The sequence below is a fragment of the Tamandua tetradactyla genome, chromosome 6, assembly GCF_023851605.1.
Source record: "Tamandua tetradactyla isolate mTamTet1 chromosome 6, mTamTet1.pri, whole genome shotgun sequence".
NCBI lineage: Eukaryota > Metazoa > Chordata > Mammalia > Pilosa > Myrmecophagidae > Tamandua > Tamandua tetradactyla.
Window position 1 is genome coordinate 148,389,668 of NC_135332.1, and position 22,488 is coordinate 148,412,155.

At 31.7% G+C, this 22,488-nt stretch overlaps 1 protein-coding gene across 17 annotated transcripts in view; it reads left to right on the forward strand.

The window, feature by feature from the left end:
- Window positions 1-22,488, forward strand: part of RIMS2 (regulating synaptic membrane exocytosis 2) — a 757,916-nt gene that overhangs the window by 229,823 nt on the left and 505,605 nt on the right. Inside the window, exon 1 of one of the 17 annotated variants that reach the window (XM_077167447.1) lies at window positions 9,672-9,793. The exons of the other annotated variants lie outside the window; for them this stretch is intronic. Within the exon in view, the coding sequence (XP_077023562.1) occupies window positions 9,672-9,793 (122 nt within the window). Of the gene's footprint in view, window positions 1-9,671; window positions 9,794-22,488 lie in introns of those variants that run through there. 17 annotated transcript variants of the gene reach the window in all.

A 22,488-nucleotide genomic window follows, 5' to 3' on the forward strand; every position in this document is an offset into this window, starting at 1 on the left:
TAGGATGTATGTCTTGTTAATTCCTGAATTTTCTCCGTGGTGATAACAAGGACTCCATGTGTCTATTGATTCAAAAGAAGTTGTTAGTAGCAGAAAACAGGATTATTCTTGGATTGTGAGGATTAAAAATCAAAACACTCAACAGTTTTCAATGCCCTCTAGGATGTGGCTCCTGTTTCTTCTTAAGCAATTTGATTTCTACTTAAATTGGCCTTCTGGTTCTTTGTGCCAAGAGATGTGATCTCTTGAGTTTAGTGTATACTGTTCCCAACATCTAGAATACTCTTTTGTCCCACTCTTTGCTTGGCTAACTATTACCATTCTGTAGTTCTCATTTTGAATGGCACTTTCTTTAGGAGAACTTCCCCTAAACTTCTGAATTCCAAGTTAATGACTGTCTGCTGCAAGTTCCCTTCACATTTTTAGTCATAAAACTCAATAACACATATAATTGCTTATTCAATACCCATTACACTGTAGGACAAACAATTCTATTAGGACTGGGATGATGTCTTTGGTTTTCTTCTCTCCCTCCCTCCTTCCCTGCTTCCGTCCCTTCCTTCCTTCCTTCCTGCCTTCTCTTTAGTACTTAGAAAAGTGCCTGTAACTTAAATACTAACTACAGTCTTGTAGTTAGTACTTAATAAATACTTGTAGAATTAATTAATGAATGAACTTTGAGAAAAGACTCGTTCTCCCCATACCTGCATAAAACACAGCACCTTAAATTGTTGTAGTCTTTGTATTCACCACCTTTGGCTAGGAACTGGAGTTCAGACTGAGGGAACCAGCAGTGGTAAGGCTGTATCCTCAAGTAGCTTCATAGTCTGCAGATAAGACTGAAGAGGATATGGGAATGGAAGAATTAGAAAACTATGGAAGCATATGTGATATACCTGGGTACTTCTTGATGTATGGGAGGTGATTTGTCAGGAAGTTGAAGTCCTACAAAATGACCCAGGGAAATTTGAAGTATTACTCTTGGTGTAATCTCTTTTGTAACCATAGTCAGATATGGGGACTGTTAACATTTGGGATTAACATAAAATTTTGAAGGAACTTTAAAAATGATCTAATTTTACCTTCTACTTAATTCCTTCTACTTAATTATGTAATAATTACATAATACAGATTAATGTCCTCTGCTGGAATCTTTTAAAAACATTTTTGTGAAATATAACATATGCAGAAAAATGATATGTGTCAGAGTACAGTTCAACAAGTAGTTATAAAGCAATTTTTGAGGTATAGTATGGATTATAGTTCCACAATTTCAGATATTTCCTTCTGGCTTTTCTAATATACTAGAAACTAAAAAGAATTATCTACATAATGATTCAGTAGTCATAATTTTTTGTTAGATCGTAACTTCTTTGTTACAGCTCCTCCTTCTCATTTGATCATTCTCTCAATCTCCAGGGATTTTTGGGCAATATCCATTCTAACTTCTTCAGGTTGAAAAATGGTATTGACTATGGGTTAGGGGATGCAACTGGTGTTCTGGGAGAGACTGGTACCTCTACATTTTAGAGCTTATCTGGCATAGGAGCAATCTGGAGGTTTTAAGTTTCTGAAAAATAAACTTAATAATTTAAACTTTTAAAGCATCTTAGATAGAGCCCTGAGTTTTCAGGAGTACTGTTGGTTGGGGCTTGGCATACTGTGGCAATTTGTAATATCTGGCTGAAGCTGGCCCAAGAATAACACCCCAAAATACCTGTATTTGAAACCTCTTAGCTGCTGAAATCTTATTTTGTTACATTTCTTTTTCCTCTTTTGGTCAAGCAGCCCTTCTCAATCCTATGATACCCCGGCCATGATCCACAACCTGGGAGCCATGTCCCATGTTGCCAGAGAGATTTACACCCCTGAAAGTAATGTCCCATGTAGGGGGAAGATATGAGTTTATTTGCAGAGTTTGGCTTAGAAAGAGGCCACATCTGAGCACAACAAAAGAGATTTTCTGGGGGTGACTTATAGACATGCATGTAAGTAGGCTTAGCTTACCATTACAGAAACAACTTTCATAGGGCCCAGCCTCAAGACTGAGGGTGTGGTTTATTAAATTGGGAGTCCTCAGTGCTTGACAGAATATCAGGAACCTTCCAGGTAGGGAAGTTTAATAGTTGTGTATTGTTTCTACAGTCCCTCAAGGGGCTTTGAAAATATTTTTTATTATGTGCCCCAAATACTCTGGACTGAATCATGGTATTACATTAATTTATACAGAATCATCAGATCTCATTCCCTATTCTAGGTTCCATGTATTTCGGTTGTTTAAATAAACTAGCCAGACAGGTTAAGTTAGATAGTGTGCTACAGAAAATTTACATCTTGGACAAAATAAACATCTCTTCCTTTGGTTTCACACAAAAGTTGAAGTTTTAAAATACAGACAATATTATCCTTCACCTGTATGCTTGAATATTTTTAAGACACCATGCTAGGACTACAGCAGTTACTTGAACCTTCTTTACAGGACTAACCCTTCACTTTGTAGTACCTCTCCAATATTTCCACACATATTGAATAGAACAGAAAGCCTGTTGGAATCACCGTTAATGGTCCCTCTAAGCTGAGTCTGTTTAGAGACAGTTATAGTAGTTCAATAGTGGCTCTTTTGGCTATTACAGACCAAGAATTTGGGCTAGGAGAGATAAAAAGAAAGAAACTAAGCAATGGAAAAGAATAAAAAAAGTAAGTTCCGACTCACAGTTCCCATTTGTATATATCCAGCCAGTGTCAAGTAGCTGGTTATTACTTGTATATTTAACAAAACATATGTATCCTGGCAAAGACAGAATACATTCTCGTTTATAAGAAGTGTTCTATAATGTTAAAGTTACAGTTTATTGTTTACAGTTTATTACACTTTATTGTTATATCTTTATGTAAATTACTGTTTTTCGGCACTGACCTGATTAATGCTATTGATGTTTTTAAGGAACTTTTGCTGACAGCCAGTGTCAAAGCTGAAACATATATTTGTGTTATAGAATAGATAGCTTTGGGTGAAAGGAATACTCTTCCATTTGAAAAAAAATAATGTAATTGGTAGAGAGAAATTTCATGAAAAGAAAGGAACCATGGATGGCAACTCCTGGAGGCAAATATTATTACATAGTATTTAATTTGTTACCATTTTTTGCTGAAACACATTAGTAATTGTGCCAATGGGTATTATTTCTAGTATTTTCATATTTTAATGTACTGACAGTATTTATTTTTGGAAGAATTTAGGTGCACTTGGAAATTCCTAGGTAACAAAGGTGGCTTGTAGAGGCAGTTTGCATGCTTAGGCATGAGTCCCTGGAGTCTCAAGGCTATAAACATTCCCTATGTCATGGCTCTTGGTGAATGTAACTGTTAGAGATTGAGTTGGATCTCATTCATGGTAATGTAGCTCCCTCATATTGTAGAGTGCTTCCAGTGGTTCTTTTGATAGTTATCAAGGGAACATATTCTTGGAACTAGCAGCCCTAACAGTGGAGGGATTTACCAAATCGGTTTTTTTTAGAGAATAATGTAGCAGGAGCCAAAGCACAAACGGATTTATATTTCTGGCTTAGAAATAGGAATCAGAGAGGTGATAATGATGGTGAGGCTTTGCACACTTGCAGTGACTTTCACTATGCTCCTTTCATTTCTGAGTTAAATGGTATGAAATTTGTGCTACAAGTCTGTTCTATGGCAGTTGTCAGAATTAAGCTTAGATACAGTGTTCAAGATCTGAAAATACCACAGAATTTGTTTTAACATATCAAAAAAAATGGATATCTACAATTTTTTAAATCTTATGGAAACTGCTGTAGATATTTTAGAGCTATACAGTTTTCTAATTTTTATCTGATGTTTTGAGAGTTGCAATGTTGTAGTTATCTTTAGGTTTTTAGTGTGCTTAGTTAGGTCTGGGCTGTTTTTGCTTTCATTTCCAAGTAGTATTGTATTGTCCTGCTTAAGATGAAAAACTTGCCAAGGTATCTTTCTTTTTGAATGCCTTTTTTTTCACCCTTTGCAAGGAATTCCATCATCTGCTTTTTGTTTCTTTGCTATTTGTTATTCCTGGGGTAGATGGTTCTGTGGTCTGCCTGAGGGAAAGATATACAATTGAATAATTTACAATACATAAGAAGACATCATTTTTCAAAATATTTGTTCTCTGGGCCATTTTGTTTATTATCCTTAGATTTTTATCAATTGGATGTTTCAGATAGTCAGTGCAACAAAAAATAATGCAATGGGAATGGTGCAGGATGTTTTAGTTATATAAATAAAACTATAGATATTTACAAAAATGACAAATTTCTTTGGCTTTTCAGGGATTTTTGTAGTGGATTGTACATATTATATAATATGTCATTATTTAAACTGATTAACTATGTTTATATATATGTTTAAATATTTGCATGTATGGAGCATTTCCATAGAAATACTTTGGTACTTTTAAAAATTGAAAGTCTTTAAACTATAAAGATGTCTTTATAAACTATAAAATTTAAATGTGCCATGAGTGCTTTTCCTTATCAGATTAGGGCAGTGTGTTGTTATTAATTTCGAAAGTGTGATTTCCCTATTTTAATTCTTTCATTTAATTTTTGAGTTTGTGTTAAATTTAAGATATTCAGTCAGCAACCACTAGACACTTGTGAACCCAGATTCTCAAACAGTTTTAACTTGAAAGGTTGTACTTCAAATATTTTTAAGTATGATGTAAAGAAGTTATTGCTGAGTTTTGTTTTCTTATCTCATTTGGATGCTTCACATTACTAATTTTAAAACTTGAGTTATTACAGAATTTTAGAAACTCATAATTATTGATAAATGAGGATATCATTGCTAATGGAAACCAGTATAGCTAATCACATGAAAACTAACAATCTAGTATTTGATTTACTTGAACATTATTAAGTAAAAGTTCATAGGCCAATGTCATATTTGATATGTGATAGTTAATAATTACATGATAATAGTAGAGTTCTACTGTAGGTAGATTAAACTTAGTGCTTTTCTTGTGGCTGATGTATCACAAAGTATAATGGAAAAAAAAGTTTGGTTTACTCATCCAGATATGATCAATATCAACATTTTGTTGATTATTCCAGTGTTCTCTCAGAGATTTTGCCCATTTTTGACAGCTTTTGACACCTATTACGAAATTTTTCTCATAAGGGTTGTACTAATGTAAACTCCTCCTGATAAATATGATTTGAGAGTGCCCATTTTAAAACCTGTGGCCAATACTTTGCCAATTTAAAAGGTAAAAAATAAAGTATGTCATTATTGTTTCTATTTGAATTCTTTTGATTACTTTTAGATTTTGAACTTATGGGATTTTTAGATATTTTCTTTAATGGATTATTATTATTTTTTTTGCATGGACAGGCACCGGGAATTGAACCCGGGTCTCAGGCATGGCAGGCGGAAATTCAGCCACTGAGCCACTGATACATTGCCCTTTAATAAGTTATTTTTGCTGCTAAAAGTTTCTTAATATCTTTTCTGTGAGAATTCTTACAAGCTTTGTCCTTTCCAATGATGTGTTAAAGATTCTACAAGAAAAGCCACAGGGAAACCAATTGCTACAATCTACACCATTTATTAGAGTTTATGCCTCTGCTGGACTCAATGTAAATATGGAGCTGACCTTACCTGGATGATATGCTGAATTTGTCTAATTTTCCAGGAAAAGGCTAAGAATAAGAATTGTATTTCCTCAGAATCAAACGGATTGAACCTTGCACAAAGAAACTGTGCAAATATTTGTAACATGAATAAATTTTAAGTTAAAGATACTTAAATATAACTGCTAGAATCCTGGTCCCAGTAATTTAATTCCTTAAATAATTCATAGTGAGATTACTTCCAAATACTATGAACTCTATAGTCTATAAAATATGTTTATATACATTAAATGTTTTAACATTCACAATAATAATCCTATGAGGTAAGCAAAGTAGCTTATTTTACATTTGAGGAAATCATAGCTCAGTTATATATAGTGAATATCCTGAGATCTTTTACCTAATTAGAATTGGAGTCAGAATTTAGCCCAGTACCTAAACCCAGGGCTTTTGTCTCAGCGTAGCAGATCTTTCTGTTCTCATAGAAGCCTCCAATATTTATGTTATTTGTGAGTCTGCGTTAAATAGAAGTTTATAGCAGCAGTTATCTATAAATATTATTTGTAATACTCAAGATATTTATGACAAATCACAAAGTTCCTCCAAAGCACAGTGTTTTTTATTGCAAATATTGGTAGTTCTTCTAATTGTAAAACTAATAAAATGATGTGATAGGTTAAATTAAAAAACAACAACAAAAGAATTACTATCCAGATAAATCCCTGAGGATATTTTCTAGCTTATCTGTAGAATGTGACTAAAAAAGAGTGAACTTTTCAGTAAAATATAGGCATTGATTAATTCAACAGATATTTATTGAGTAACTTACTCTGTACTAGACACTGTGCCAAATGAATAAGATACAAATTATTAGCCTTTAATCTCATGAAAGTAAAGGTGAAAGATTTTAAACATTTTTTTGAAATGTTAAAAGGTAGCTACACTTTTATCTAGTGTTGTAAAGACTAGTACAGAACACCATGAGAATGTGAACAGGAGACCTCACCTAGGTCAGAGAAAGTCTTCCAAAGAATGTGACATTTGAAGTCTTAAGAATGAACAGGGGCAGGTGAAAGTTGGTAATACGGTGGGAGGTAGAAGAAATCACTCCTGGGATATTGCGGAAACTAAGGGAAAGCTGTCTAGTAGTATGACTGTTGTATAGTCAGAAATGGAACAAAAGGATCTGAGGAAGACGTTGCTATATTGTTGACTCTTTCAAAGGAGTCATTTTAAGACTCCTTCCAGTGTTAAGACCACTTTTGAAATGCTATCACATTGCCTTCAGCTCTAATTTTAAAATACATGGGGGAAAAACATTTATTTTTTAAACAACGAAGAGTATTCTGTAGTATAATCATCTTATTTAATAAAGACTTGGTTCAAAAGTGCTTTTGATTTATTAATAAAAATTCAATCTACCCACAAAAGGTAAATATGTTCATTTTCATCACAGAAAGTATAAGCTGGAAAATTAACTTAAAAATAAAAATTTTTTCTCGAATGTCAGTTCAATAAACTTGGAATATGTCATTGGTAACAGAGACCAGCAGGAGTTAGAAACAGGGTAAGATAATGGGTAATTGGAGCTAAAGGGATGCAGACTGTGCAACAGGACTATATACAAAAACTCAAAAATGGACAGCACAATACTACCTAATTGTAATGTAATTATGTTAAAACACTGAATGAAGCTTCATCTGCGCTATAGTTTTTTTGTTTGTTTGTTTGTTTGTGTCTTTTGTTTTTTTTCTTTTTCCTTTTTTATATATTTTATATATATTTTTTATTTATTATTATTATTATTATTTTTATTTTTTTCTCTATATTATCATTCTATATCTTTTTCTGTTGTTTTGCTAGTTCTTTTCCTAAATCGATGCAAATGTACTAAGAAATGATGATCTTACATCTATGTGATGATATTAAGAATTACTGATTGCATATTTAGAATGGAATGATTTCTAAATGTTGTGTTAATTTCTTTTTTTTAATTAATAAAAAATAAAAATTAAAAAAATTAAAATTTTTTACATATATGTTTACACTTGTAGAAATTGACCTTTTCATAGCTGTAAAAAATTAGCTTATGATCAGAGACTTGAACATTTAAAGCATGCCAGGTTGTGTCTGTTTGAGCTAAATGGAAGAAACCCATCTGAAGTTACTTGTGAGTTAAAAATTGTGAGATGTTTTCTCTGACTGACATACACTTTATTAGACCACTGGCAAGTAGTTTTCCTATTCACTATACAGAATGACATATAAATAGATGTACATATTTGTGTAAATATGTGCAAATATGGTCACATATGTGCAAGGTAGAGTGATAGGGAAGAAGCATAATGAAATGAAGTTCAGTGACCCTATTCAGATACTCTATGTCTTACAAACAGCGTGACCGTTAACCCCTGGAAGTCTCATTTTCTTTTCATCTGTCAAATGACAATAACATTAACACCTATCTTACAACATTTTCTGGTTAATAAAAAATAAATGTTTAAGTACTTTGTAAACTAAAAATTACTGCAATTATCATGTATACATATGACTTAGGAATGCACCTATAAAAATCTAAAATAATAAATAGAATAAGAACACTTTTAATTGAGGACAAACTCATAAGTGAACCTCTTAGTTTATAAAAGAAATAAATTAGTTTTTTGTAAAATATGTATTATTACATGTTTATTTATGTCAAAAAGAATCCACCAGTGTTTTTTTAAACCTCTTAGTGTATTTAAGTGCCTATTTATTGGCAATAGTATGTCTGTGGAAGGAATAGATGAAGTTAGAGCTAAAAATTGAGAAAAGAAAGGACTTAAAAAGGATGAATCTGTTGAAGAAATGTCAAGGATTAGAAGCAATTAAAGATCAATAAAAATATTAAGCATCTATATAAGTGAGTTGGTTCTTAAAATTTTGCTTACACAACTTTTGGAGCATCTCTTTTTATAAAGATGAATGTACCTGGATATAGAATAACCTAAGATTTTATTCAAAAGAGTATGCATTGGGTACTCTAAAGTCTCACTTGGTGTCGTCAGTAAATTTCCTCTTTTATTTTGTTTCCTCTAAAAATGCTATGACCACCATTATTGAAATAAATTAAAATTAATATTAGTTGTAAAAGTCTCTCTGGCCTTAATTTTGATTTTTGGATTTGTGGGAAAATTCATATATAATGTGTACTGTTTAAGTAAATTGTAATTGTTACGATATAAATTTTTCTAAAATTATCTGAATAATCTTGTAGTCACTATATATAGCTTTTATGAAGGGACCAGATTGAACATTATTCACTTTTCTTTGAAAGTAAATAGAGATATTTTAATATTAAAAAAAAATTAAGGTGACTAAGTATGCATTTTCCAAATGTCTCTTTAGAAGCTATAGGATTATAAATGCAGGTACTAAAAAGCTTATTGTCTGTAATATTTTTATTTCTTCGTGATATCAAAAGAGGGACATGCTATTTATTTTCAGAATGTTCTTTTGGTCCTATGCAGCAGCCTGCTTATTGAAGAGCTCTCTATACTCTGTTGCTGGAGTTATTCATTTGTCAGAGAAAATGGTTGGGGAAATTGATGATACCTTCTCTCTTAACTAGTAGTAACATTGAGAAAATACTTGGTCTCCATTTTTATTACTTCTGAGATTTTATTACTGGTAGCCAGATGTGCTGAAACTCCTGACGACAGCATCTATTCATTGCGTGTTTTTAATAGGCTTAGAGAAATATGAGTAGAGCGCATGAAAGCAGCTCAGCTTCACACTTCATCTGGGAATGCCCAAAAAGCTTACTGCTGTTTAGAATTCTTGCTACAGTCAGGAGAAAGCCGAAAGCTGCACGGGTACTGAATCTTACGACTGAATTAGAAGAATAATGACTGTACAATTAACTATCAACCTCTGCTCATTTAGGCACAGTTTTTACAGAGATCAGGAGAAATATGGAACTTGATTGGTATGTTTTTATTTGATTGTGTCTGTAAATAGATGACTTTAAATACAGGTGATAAAGAAAAATAAGAGGAGAAAAAAAAGAAAATGCAATTTGAGACATTGCGCCAAGTCTGCAATTCTGTTTTATCTCATTTTCATGGGGTTTTTTCATCCCCACCAAATATTTTACAAAATGAGCTTTTTGGACAAACACTGAACAATGCAAGGTGAGTAAAGCTCAACTACATTTTATTTTAGTATGAATATTTTTCAGAATAATGATCTTATATATCTGGAAAATTGTTTTGTATTGAAATGTTAGTACTATTAGAATGCATCTTTTTAAACATAAATATAAAATTGTATGTAGCATTCTTAATTTAATTTTAAGAAATAAAATGATCTTACATGAAAGCATAAAAAGCATCTCTAATTTAACAGCTTGACCTCTGAAGCATAATTCAGATAGGCTGTTACATTCTTTCATTTCCTAATGAATAAAATGATTAACTTAAAATGCCTGATAGATTTTTTCTTTGTGGCCATGGCTGTGATTACATTGCATATATAGGGATGGAGCTGTATAAACCCATGTGATTTGTTGGAAAATGTGAAGTAGCAATCATACATGCTCTTTGTACAACATGCAGAAGATGTTTTCTATGTCTAAGACATTTCTCAATGCAAGGTGGATCAATAATCACTTTTAAACAAGCTATATTATGGCATTACTTAGAATGCTTTATATTAGGTCAGCTATTTAGTAAGGATTCTTTGTTATAAATTCCTTTTGCTTTTACAGACTGATTTATTTTTATGGTGGAGGCTGTTAAATTATGAACATATGTTTTAGATGATGCCTCTGGCTTACACTAAAAGAGATATTCTATTAGAGAAAGCTTTTAAAATGCAGTTTTATCAACCAGGTGTTTCCATATTTAAGTTGTTTGCCTTTAAAAATTTCTAATGTTAGATAACGAGTATGGGAAAGACCCCATCTTAACTAAATATATGTGGAGAAAGAGTGAGAAAGAAATTCTGTCTATGAACATGATAATGCACTGAAACCTTCTGGAATTTAGGAAGAACTAACAGTGCACAGAATATTGAATGGCTTTGCTGGTCTTCCTTTTAGAATCTCTGAACAATGAGAGGCAGCCTAATTTACAGACTAGAAAAAAAACAACTATTATACAGTTTGTATCTTAATTTAGGAAATGACAAAGGAGACTTTTAATATTTGTTGGCATTTAAAATGTTTACTGATGATAAATATTTCTGTGACCTTTGGCTTGAATATGAAATAACATCTCTATTTTTTTTATATAATTTCACTTCTTTCCCTCAGTGCAGTTCTGTTAAATTAAATAATTTGATTTTGTTGTTTTATTTTTTATTATTTATTTTTTTAATTAAAAATTTTTTGCTGTTTGTTTTTTGTCATTTTATTTTTGTACTAATTTAAGATATATTATAGTATATAAAATATTAGGCTCTTTTATATAGGCAATCTATATATAAAATATTGCTTTGTTTTTACTTAGCAATATATTGCTTGACCACCAATTAGTTATATAAAAATAATGTGTATTACATGTTATATTTAAATCAAAGAAGCAGTGTGGCTTTCTAAAAATTTCCATGACTTCAAGCTACCAGTGTTTTAGGAATTGAACTCTTCCTTTATAAATCTTTTCCTTGTTCTATTTTTATTTTTTTTTCAATATCAAGAATTTATATGTTTAAAAATATTAGTATTAGAGACGGGTGTGTATTTACTTTTAAAATTTTGTTACTAACAGCACAGTAAAGAATTAGGTTTCGAGTAAGTGTTATTAACTTTGAAATATGAGAATATCTATATTTTTAAAGAAATTGTGGATGCCCTTATAACTATTCTTTTGCTTTTGCTTCAAGTTTCCTTTTTGTTGCATGCTTATAATTGCAATGCTCTTATTATTAGAAATCTGTAATTTTATGCTGCTGCAATTAAACATTAAATTATTAAGTTTCTAATGCTTCTGGAAGACCAATCTTATTTAACTTATTTTGATTTTCTTACCTAAAATTATCTGAAACTATTAGCAAATCAATAAATAATTTTTTTTTTTTTTGCTGTAGGGAAAAAAGTCCCTGCTTGATATGGTCTTAACTTCTTAGTCTTTAAAAAACATACGGCATTGGTTTCACAAATAGATCTACTGATCCTCCTAAGTATTCAATCACTTGATTCACTTTTTAAATCAGTTAAAACCAGTCATACAATTGCTATTTTTGAAGTATAAAGTGTAAAAAATAGTTTACATGACTTCACAATTGTTTCCACATATTTTTTGTGTTTTGATCAAATAAATAGGCTTTTTAAAATTTTTATTCTCCTTTGATTTTTAAAATTATATAAATGATAGGCATCAACATTACAGTTAATGATTTAAAAATTAAGCTAGAGACTAAAAAATCGTTTTTTATAAAACAAACAAAAAAATCATTCTTGAAGACTAAAACCATGGAAAAGGAATCATTTGAACTTGTCATCAGAAGATGTGATTCTACCAACTTAAAAAAAATTCTAAATAATGGACTTCATGGATTGCACATTAATGATCTTGAAAATTTTAAGCATCAATTATATAATCATCACCTTTGGAAAGAACAATTTTTGTTGTTATTAATGAATAGTAAATGTTTAATTGTTTGGATTAGTTAAAATGTAATATTCAGTGTTTGTATTGTGGCATAAATTGTGTTCTTTTCCTACACTGTAGAAAAATAACTTCATAGATATGGACAATTACATTTTATGCAATTATATTTATTCTTGATTGCTTTTCAGGAGAAATTAGAAGATGAAAGTATTATGCATCAATTACAGGCAATATATTATTAAAAGGGTAACTTTTCAATAGCTTTTGGACTGAGACTTCTCAGATGATTAATCTTTGCAACTCAGTTTTCATCAGATTTTCAGATGGGGCAGTTTACTTGTATGAGATATTAGCAATAAAAGGTTAAAAAAAGAATCTCATAATAATTGCTGCAAAAAATTTAGAAGTTCAACTTGTTAAGGGAGCAAAGATTTTAAATGCTCCAGTAATACTTTGTGTATCATAAATCAATGAGCTCGAGATGAATATGGATTTATTAAGCTATGTTATTATCCAGTAAATGATTGAAATTTGCTTGCAAGAGAAAATCATTAGAATATTTGAGACTAATTTTTTTTGTTGGAAACCATATAGCCCTACCCTTATGTTGCAGGCTGGAAATTATTAGCTTATTCTCTTGTCACTGTAGTTCTTGAGTACCATTTTAGTGCATAACAGAGGAGGCAGGATATCTTCTGTTCATTTACAGCTGAATAGAAACAACTGAAGGTTCAGCAAGAAGAAAATAGTGTTATCTCCTAGATCTACTTGATAGGTTTTGATGAAATGCTAGTTTAAATTCTTGTCAAATTTTACTGTAAATTCATTTTTTTTTACAAATTATTTAATCAGGACACGAAAATAATTGCTTTTGTCACTAGTAAAAAAAGCCCTTAAATACTGAATTCATTATGAAATCTAATGTTTGAGTTCTTGTCTTTGGAAGCCAATATTTTAATATTGGAATGCTAGATGGTATAGTTTTAGCCAAGTTCTCTTCACTGCATTGAATAATCAGTTGCTTTGGGCAATATTCAAAGGAATATGATAATGATGAGTATCTTTTTTGATAAAATTTATGAAAAAATGTACTTAGTATCTTCTAAGTTTTTCTATTTGCTGCTTTTTAGCAATCTTTCTTATACAATGAAGAAATCTGTATGTTCCTCTGGATGTGACTATTTATCACTAAATGTATGATGGAGAGTTTTCTAGGCCAGATGGCCACACAGGAACATATTATAACAAATTAATCAGAATATATATTAAAGACTTTTTCTCCCTTCCATATGTGTATAATGAAATATGCAAACTCTCATATTTAAAAGTCAGATAATATGACCTTAGCAGACCAAAAAATATCTGGATATATTGGTGTTTTTTATTACAAGTAAAGCAGCTGCATGATTTAGTTTGCCTGGAGTAGTTTCAGTTTAGCCTGCTGTTCTCTAGTAACTATTGTTTTCTCCCCAAGGTGTTCTGGTTTGGACATAAATGACAGGTCACCTAATTATAAAAATGAAATGTAAAGCTTAACTTCATCTAGTGTGTATTAATGATTCTCTCCCTTGAAACATTCCCAAGGTTTTAAAACCTTAATATTATTTTAACTAAAGCCTGCTTTTCACACTGAATGTTTAATTATTTAGTTTGGTAGTAGTCTTGGTCAAAAATATTTAGACCTTTATATAGCATTTACTATTGATTTGGTTTATAATGAAACCATGAATTCATGTTCAGGATTATTGGCAAAGGTACTTTTTATTCATCATGGTACATTAACGACTACTTTGACATTAAAAGAACAGAATACTTAATTTTTCATAGCACTGAGCATATTGTTTGAACTTGGTATGATCACAGCACAATCAATTATTCATATCAGGAACATATTTCATTAATAATCTATATTCTGAAGTATAAATCACCCAATAGCTTGATATATGCACAAACATAATATAGGTATGTACATACATATATAAACCTTATGAAGTATATATTATTATGGAGATGTTATATATCATATATTAAACCTTATTATGTTAATTATCCATTGAGATTTTTAATCAAAATGAATTTTATTTAGAGATGTGTATCATTAGTATTTCTACCAGAATATTTACTATGGATCTTAACTTAATACTGGCTATAACTATGAATATAAATACTTAATTTGATACAGTCATTAAGTATTGTTGAAAGGACTTTTATCAAGCTACTAATTTTGTTGATAAATGATAGGTACATTTTAAATATACCTGTCTATTACCAACTTTTATAGGATCATCAAAGATCTTAGAAAATTCAAAAGAGATAATTACCAGTACACTTTTTTCTGTTTAATTTTGGCACTATTTACTGAAGAGTCAAATGAATTCATGTCATCTGTGCTTTGGACTATCTTCATATCCACGTATGAATTACTCACAAGATTCATGGCTCCACCAAAAGTATTCCTAAGTTGACCTAGAGTTAGAGTTTAGATTCTGAATTTGAGAAGTTTTAAAGACCTCAAAATGTGTGTGAACACTTCTGATAGGGCAAAATTGGAAAAAAGCCAATGTACTTTAACATCATAATATCCTAAAATATGAGGGCTCTTTATTTTGTTAAGTGTTTTTCCAATTATGCTTTTAAATTTGCTTTTGCTTTTCTTTTTAGCAGAGAACATTTTCCTAAGTTTCACTCAGTATGTAAAGAAAATAAAAGTGGAGCATCTCTAGATCAGAAAGTGGTATGTGGGTCCCAGCCTGGGCTCCAAGAAACACATTTTGAAGATTTAGTTATTCCACCCCTTTTATTTTACTCTTAGGCAAACCCAAGTCCAATTGCTTACTTAGTCAAACTCAGGACTCCTCACTTTTCCTTTGAACTTTTCATCTCATTACATGTCCTTTGAAATGACAGAGATAAAGATAATGGAAGATGGCAAGGAGCACTGCCATGTTTAAGCAAGGACTGATTTGTGCCTGTCTTTTCTACTATGTGCTGTTTAGCTTTTAAGTTGGGTACTTTTGAACATGGGCTGTGTGTTCACATCTAGGGTCCACTACTTCCTGTCTATGTGAATTGGTAAGGTTCCAGTACTGTGAGCTCCTTGCATTAGGAAGTATAATTTTATTGATTTCTGAATTCCTTGCCCTTTTTATAGTACTTGAAACATAGTAACAAGGGAACACATTCTTTTCAACCTCATTTTCTTTATTTATGAAATAGCAAAACCTCATCCATCACTGGTAGGCATTAAATGAAATAGATAGAGAAAGCTGCTACCATAATGCCTGGCCCATGGTAGGTACTCCATATATATTAATTACTTTTATCTTGTATTTTACTGAATTTCTGCATTTGATGCTATTTATATAAATTTCATTGCTGGTTCCATTGAGTTCTACTATCCTTGCAGCTCCTAATGTTTGTACATAAATGTATAACAATTTAATATTTGTGTTATGTTTGTGTATACACACACATAGACACATATTTTATTTTTATTTTTCAAAAAATTTATTCTGAAAAATTTCAAAGTCAGATAAAAGTTGGAAGAATTGGATGGTGAATACCCATATACTCATTGCCTAGATTCTACAATAACATTTAACAATACTTTATCATATATTTATATATAGCCATCTATCCACCCTCTATCTGTCCCTCAATCCATCTCACTGTTTTGATGCATTTCAAGGTAAGTTGCAAACGTCAGTACAACTCAACTTTAAACAATTTTCATGCCTATCATAAATTAGAGTTTAACTTTTGTGATCATATTTCCTTTTGATGTAACATTTTACACACAGTGAATGCACACATTTTAAGTATACCAATTAATGACTAAGAAATTGATGACTAAAAAAATCCTTACACTTTTGAAACCCAAAAATGTATTAAGATATAGAACAATACCATGAAATTAAGATATAGAATATTACTTTCACTCCAGTAAGTTCTCTCATGCCCCTTCCCTGGCAATACCTACTTTCTCCATACTCCTGGAAGCAAATATTGTTCTTCCCCTATTATAGATTAAATTTATCTGTTTTAGAATTTCATGTAATTGAAATCATATGAAATTACTCTGTTTTTAAAGCCTTTTACTCAGCATAACTTTTTGAAATTCATCCATTTGTTGCATGTAGTAGTAGTTTTCTTCCTTTTTATTGCTGAATAGTATTCCACTTTATGAATATAATATACTCTCATATGTAAGACGTTTTGCAGGTGTATATTTTTATTTCTCTTGGATAAATACATAGGAATGAAATTATTGGGTCATAGGGTAGGTGTATATTGAATTTTATAATGTTAGGTCATTTTAAAAAGTGGTTGTATGTTTTAAAATCCTACCAACAATGTTTGAGAGTTTTGGTGGTTCCACATATTTCCCAACATTTTGTGATATATCTTCTTATTTTTTGTCATTCTGTTAAGTTTATAATAGCATCTCCTTATGTTATTGTTTATTTCCCTCATGACAATGATGCCATGCAGTTTTTCATACTATCGTTGGCCATTCATACATCTTCCTTTGTGAAGTGTCTGTAAAAAAAAATTGTTAAATTAATCTGTGTTTCTACTATTGAGTTGTAGAAGTCTTTATCATATGAAATACCAGTCCTTGGTTGTTTATGTTTGGTAAATATTTTCTCCATATGTTTTATAGATATTTTCTCCAGTTTCTTGCCTGTTATTTGTCCTTACTATGTGTTATTTCACTGAACATAGTGTTTTCAAGGTTCTTCACTGTTGTAGCATGTCTCAGAATTTCGTTCTTTCTTATGGCCTAATCTTTTGACACTTCTTGAAGTGCAGATATCCACTTTTGTTTATTGTTATTAGGAAAAAATCTTTATTTAGTCTTTGTTCTTTAGAGTATTTTTGGTGGGTATAGAATTTTCTGTTGACAGTTTTATCATTTTAAAAATTTCTGCAGTTTATAATGGATTCTGTAGTTTTAGTGAAAAGTAGTAGTTTTTTATGAGGTTAGTGGCAATTCAAATGATTCTTCTTTTCTATCTAACGTGTTGCTTTTCTCTGGTTACTTAAAAAATTTTCTCTTTCGTTTTTTTTTTTTTTTTTGCTTTTGCCTGTTTGAGTACAATATGCCTATATGTAATTTTCCTTGTAACTATCTTGTGTAGATTTCTTAAGTCTGTAAATTTATATCTTTCATTTATTTTAATAAATTGTCCATTATTCTAAGATTTTTTGCTATTCTGTTTTCTCTCTCCTTTCCTTTGGAGTCTCCAATGATTAGTATATTAAAAGCTTTATAATTATCCCTTGGGATCTTGTCACTTTTATTCAATTTTTCCTTCCCTCCCTGTTCTTCAGATTGATTAATATTCAAGTTAATTGATTCTTTCATTATCTCCTATCAGATGAAAAGCTTATCTAATAAAACTTTTTATTTTAGATAGTTTACTTTTTGTTGTAAAATTTCCATTTGATTTTTCTTATTTTCACAATTTCTCTGTTGAGATTTCTATTTTTTCACTCGTTATGAGCATATTATTTTTACTTCTTTGAAGATAGGTATTACAGTGGGTTTAAAATCCTTTTCTGCTAATTTTAACATTTGGATTATTTCTTCATCAGTTCCCATGAATTGTTTCTTCTCTTGAGTATGGGTCATGTTTACCTATTTCTTCCTATATCAAGGAATTTTGAATTGTATTTTTTGAATATTGTTAACAATGCAATTATAAAGATTGCAGTCCCTTCTATTCCCTTGAAGAGTGCTGTTTTTTTTTTTTTAAGCAGGTAGTTACTTTGGTGGAGCTGAACTGCAGACTGTTTCCCTTGAGGTGACAGAAGCTGAAATCTTAATCATTTTAATTTTAGCTGATCTACTTGGAGTCTGTATATGAATGCCTGATTTAGCAGTGTTCATTATATGCAGAATCATTATATACAGAATTTTATTTTTCCGTTTGATAACTTTCTTTTTTTGTCATTTCTCCCTCACTTTCTACTCTGAATTTGCTCAAACTCTTTCCTGTGGTTCTTTAAGTCAGTAAACTATAGGTTTTCTCTTCTAGATTTAGCCTCTAGGCATTGACTGGATGTGGCTAAATGCCATAAAAATGGAAAATCCACCCAGTGTCATTCCATTCTTCCCAATGTCATTCTTTTTTCTTACTATATGTAGGAGGGTTAGTTTGTTAGGTGCTTCTTAGCTACTACTAATAGAGGAAACTATTCTTTTATAGTCTAATTGTATATGTTAAACACTATACTGGCAGGAATTATTTGTATGGCTTCTTTTGTAAATCTTACCTAGCTTTACTCTCTGTAATTTGTTGTGCTTTTCCAAATATCATTGGATAGTCAGTTGCCCAGAGGCTTATTTGGAAATCTGTCCTAATTAAATTATCATTGTGTGTTTCAGAATATATAGAAAATATATAACTTTCAAATATTCACTTTTTATTACTCTGCCTCATCATATTCTAATGACTATTGCTGTTATAAAACACAAGCAAGATGTTCGGAGGTTTTCCTCACAGAAATGACAATATTGATATGACTGATATATTTACAAAAGAAAATGACTGATCAGTACACTGAAGAGAAAATGCCATCATATTTCTTCTTCACTTTGTAATTGGATGAGCATCCCTTTCAAAGATGATTTCCACAAGGAATTTTTAAAGGAAATTTGACAATGTTTGTGGTGAGATTGATTAAGCTTAAGATGAAATTTCACTTAGAGCAGACACCAACTGATTCTTCAATTGGTGTCAGTCAGTATAGAAATAAAAAAAATGTGCTGGAAAGTTGATTTTAATTATTTTTAGTCACAGGGCCCATATTTTAAATTAATAAAATTTTCAAGGCCCAAATGTATTTTTCCAGTAAATTTCTGAATATTGATATTTTGGGTCCTGTTGATTTACATCAAAATTCTGAAAGAAATCACAGTGAACCTAAAAATAGGATGCATTTTCTAGAAGTATTGACTAGCTTGTTACAATTTTTTTTGCACAAAATGTAAACATGATCATGAAAATACACTTAGAGCAATGAGTGCTTCAAAAAATATTGCCATATTTCCCATGTAACACACACACACATAAGGAAAAGCTCATTATATCCTCTACTTTAGGCATTGCAACAAATATTTAGATAAGCAGCTTCAATAAAAGAAGTACTATGGTTTGATATACAGTCCAAAGATTATGTGAAATTCTTCACCTGTGTAAGCATATGACTGTGTAAGCATATGACTGTTTTAATATTCTCTATTATAGTAATTTTTGTTCATGTTGGTGAATGCAAAAAATATTCCTTAGTTTATTTTAATAAAAATCCATGATGTATTAGTTTTCCATTGCTTTGCAACAAATTACCACACGTTTAGTGGATTAAAACAACACCCATTTTTAATCTCATAGTTCTGCAGGTAAGTCCAGGCAGGGTCAACTTGGTTCTTTGCTCAGGGTCTCATAAGGACGAAGTCAACATGTTAGCTAGGCTGACCTCTTAGGTCTAATATAATTAGATTGAACCTACCTGGATAAATCTTTCTTTTGATTAATCAAAAGTCCACTGTATAGTAACATTATTACATACACAAAAATACCTTTTTTGGCTATGTAAGATAACTTAATCATAAGTATGATGTCTTATATTTACAGTTCCAGGGTTAGGGCTGGAAATATTGAGAGAATTCTGCCAAGTAAAAATCATAAGAAGAAAATTTTAGAAGTTAAATTAGTTTTTAACTAACTATGAAATACAGTAGAACACACACGTACATATTGTGTGCTGAAATTAATAGAACATTACAATATCATTCAAAACCTTGAGTTTCTCATGTTTATGTCCAAAAAAATAGTTTAAGAATAAATTAAAATATCCTTTAGAATTTGATTGCTTCATCCCTCAAAGTTAATTCTTTATTACTCAAATTATGTAAAATGCTTCTTCCGATTTTATATTCTAATCAGGGAAATTCACCTCCATGAAGCCTTTTAATCTAATCAGAAAATTGTTTGCCAAGTCTTAGTTTCACATATTTTTCTCAATGCAGAAAATACGAATTGAATATTAATAATTGATATTTGAATCATCAGGTTTGTATGGAAGGTTAAGGAGCCCAAATAGCTAAAGCAATCTTGACAAAGAATAATGAAATTGGAGGACACACTTCCTGACCTTAAAACTTATTTTGTACAAAGCTGCAATTATCAAAACAGCATGGTATTGGCACAAGGACAGACCTATAGACCAGTGGAATCAAATTGAGAGCTCAGAAATCAATCCTCACATTTATGGCCAACTATTTTTGACAAGGCAGCAAAGACACCTCAATTGGGAGAGAACAGTTTCTTCAACAAATGGTGCTGGGAAAACTGGATCTCCCTTTGAAAAAAAAAGGAACACTCCTACCACACACCATATACAAAAATCAATTCAGAATGGGTCAAAAAACCTAGATATAAGAGCCAGAACTGTCAAACTCTTAGAAGAAAAGTATAGAAAAGCATCTTCACGACTTTGTGTTAGGCAATGCCCTCTTAGATTTTTATACTCAAAGCACAAGCCACAAAAGAAAAAATAGATCAGTGGGATCTCATCAAAATTAGAAACTTTGGTCCTTGTGTTAGTTAGATTCAGTTGTCAACTTGGCCAGGTGAGCATTCCTAGTTCTGTTGCTGCAGACACAAGCCAATGGTGCATGAACCTCATCTGTTGCTAATTACATATGCAGTCAGCTAGGAGGCGTGTCTGCTGCAATGAGTGACGTTTGACTTAATTGGCTGGTGCTTAAATGAGAGAACGCAATGTAGCACAGCTTAAGCAGCTCGGCATTCCTTATCTCAGCACTTGCAGCTCAGCCCAGGGCTTTGGAGACGCAGAAAGAAGTCACCCCTGGGAAAGTTGTTGGAACCCAGGGGCCTGGAGAGAAGACCAGCAGAGACCATCCTGTGCCTTCCACATAAGAAAGAACCTCAGTGGAAAGTTAGCTGCCTTTCCTCTGAAGAACCAACAAAATAAATCCCCTTTTATTAAAAGCCAATCCGTCTCTGGTGTGTTGCATTCTGGCAGCTAGCAAACTAGAGCAGTCCTCAAAGGACTTCGTCATGAAAGTAAAACAAAAACCCACCCAATGGGAGAAACCACATATCCAATATCTGAAACCATATGTCCAATAAAGGATTAATATCCAGAATATATAAAGAGTTCTTTCAACTTAACAACAAAAAGACAACCAACCCTATTAAAGCATGGGCAAAACTTGAACAGACATCTCTCCAAAGAAGATACACAAATGGCCAAAAAGTGCATGAAAAGATGCCCAATGTCATTAGCCATCAGGGAAATGAAAATCAAAACCACAATGAATTACCATTTTACATCTATGAAAATGGCAGCTATTAAAAAAAAGAAAATAAAAAATGTTGTAGAGGATGTGGAGAAATAGGAACACTCATTCATTGCTGGTGGAAATATAAAATGATGCAGCCACTGTGGAAGACAATTTGGCAGTTCTTCAGAAAGCTAATTTTCTGATTAGAATCTGTTGTGCATCCCAGAAAAGCCAAGTTCTTTAATCAGTATCACTGATGGGAGCTTTTTGATTGTTTCCATGGATATGTGACCTACCCAGTTGTGGGTGGTAACTTTGATTAGATGGTTTCCATGGAGATGTATCTTCACCCATTCAAGGTGAGGGTTGCTCACTGGAGCCCCTTAAGAGGGACCCACCTTTAAAAAAACTTTAGACCCTCGAGAGTCACAAGAACCCACACAGCCAGAGACCTTTGGAGATGAGGAAAGAAAGAAAATGCCCCTGGGGGAGCTTCAGGAAGAAGCCTGGAAAGAAAGCTAGCAGACATCACCATATTTGTTATGTGCCTTTCCAGTTGAGGGGAAATCCTGAACATCATTCGCCTTCTTGAACCAAGGTATATTTCCCTGGATGCTTGCTTAAATTTGGACATTTTCACAGCCTCAGAACATGTATATTTGCAACATAATAAATTCCCCTTTTTAAAAACCATTCTATTTCTGGTATATCACATTCCAGCAGCTTGCAAACTAAAACAGCTAAGTTAGAACTATTACCATAAGACCCAATAATCCCACTTCTAGGTATAAATCCAAAAGAATTGAAAGCAGAGACTTGAACAGATATTTGCATACTGATGTTCATAGCAGCATTATTCACAGTTGCCAGAAGATGGAAATAAACTGAGTGTCCATCAATCAATGAAGGGATATGCAAAGTGTGGTATATACATAAAATAGAATGTCATTCAGCAATAAAA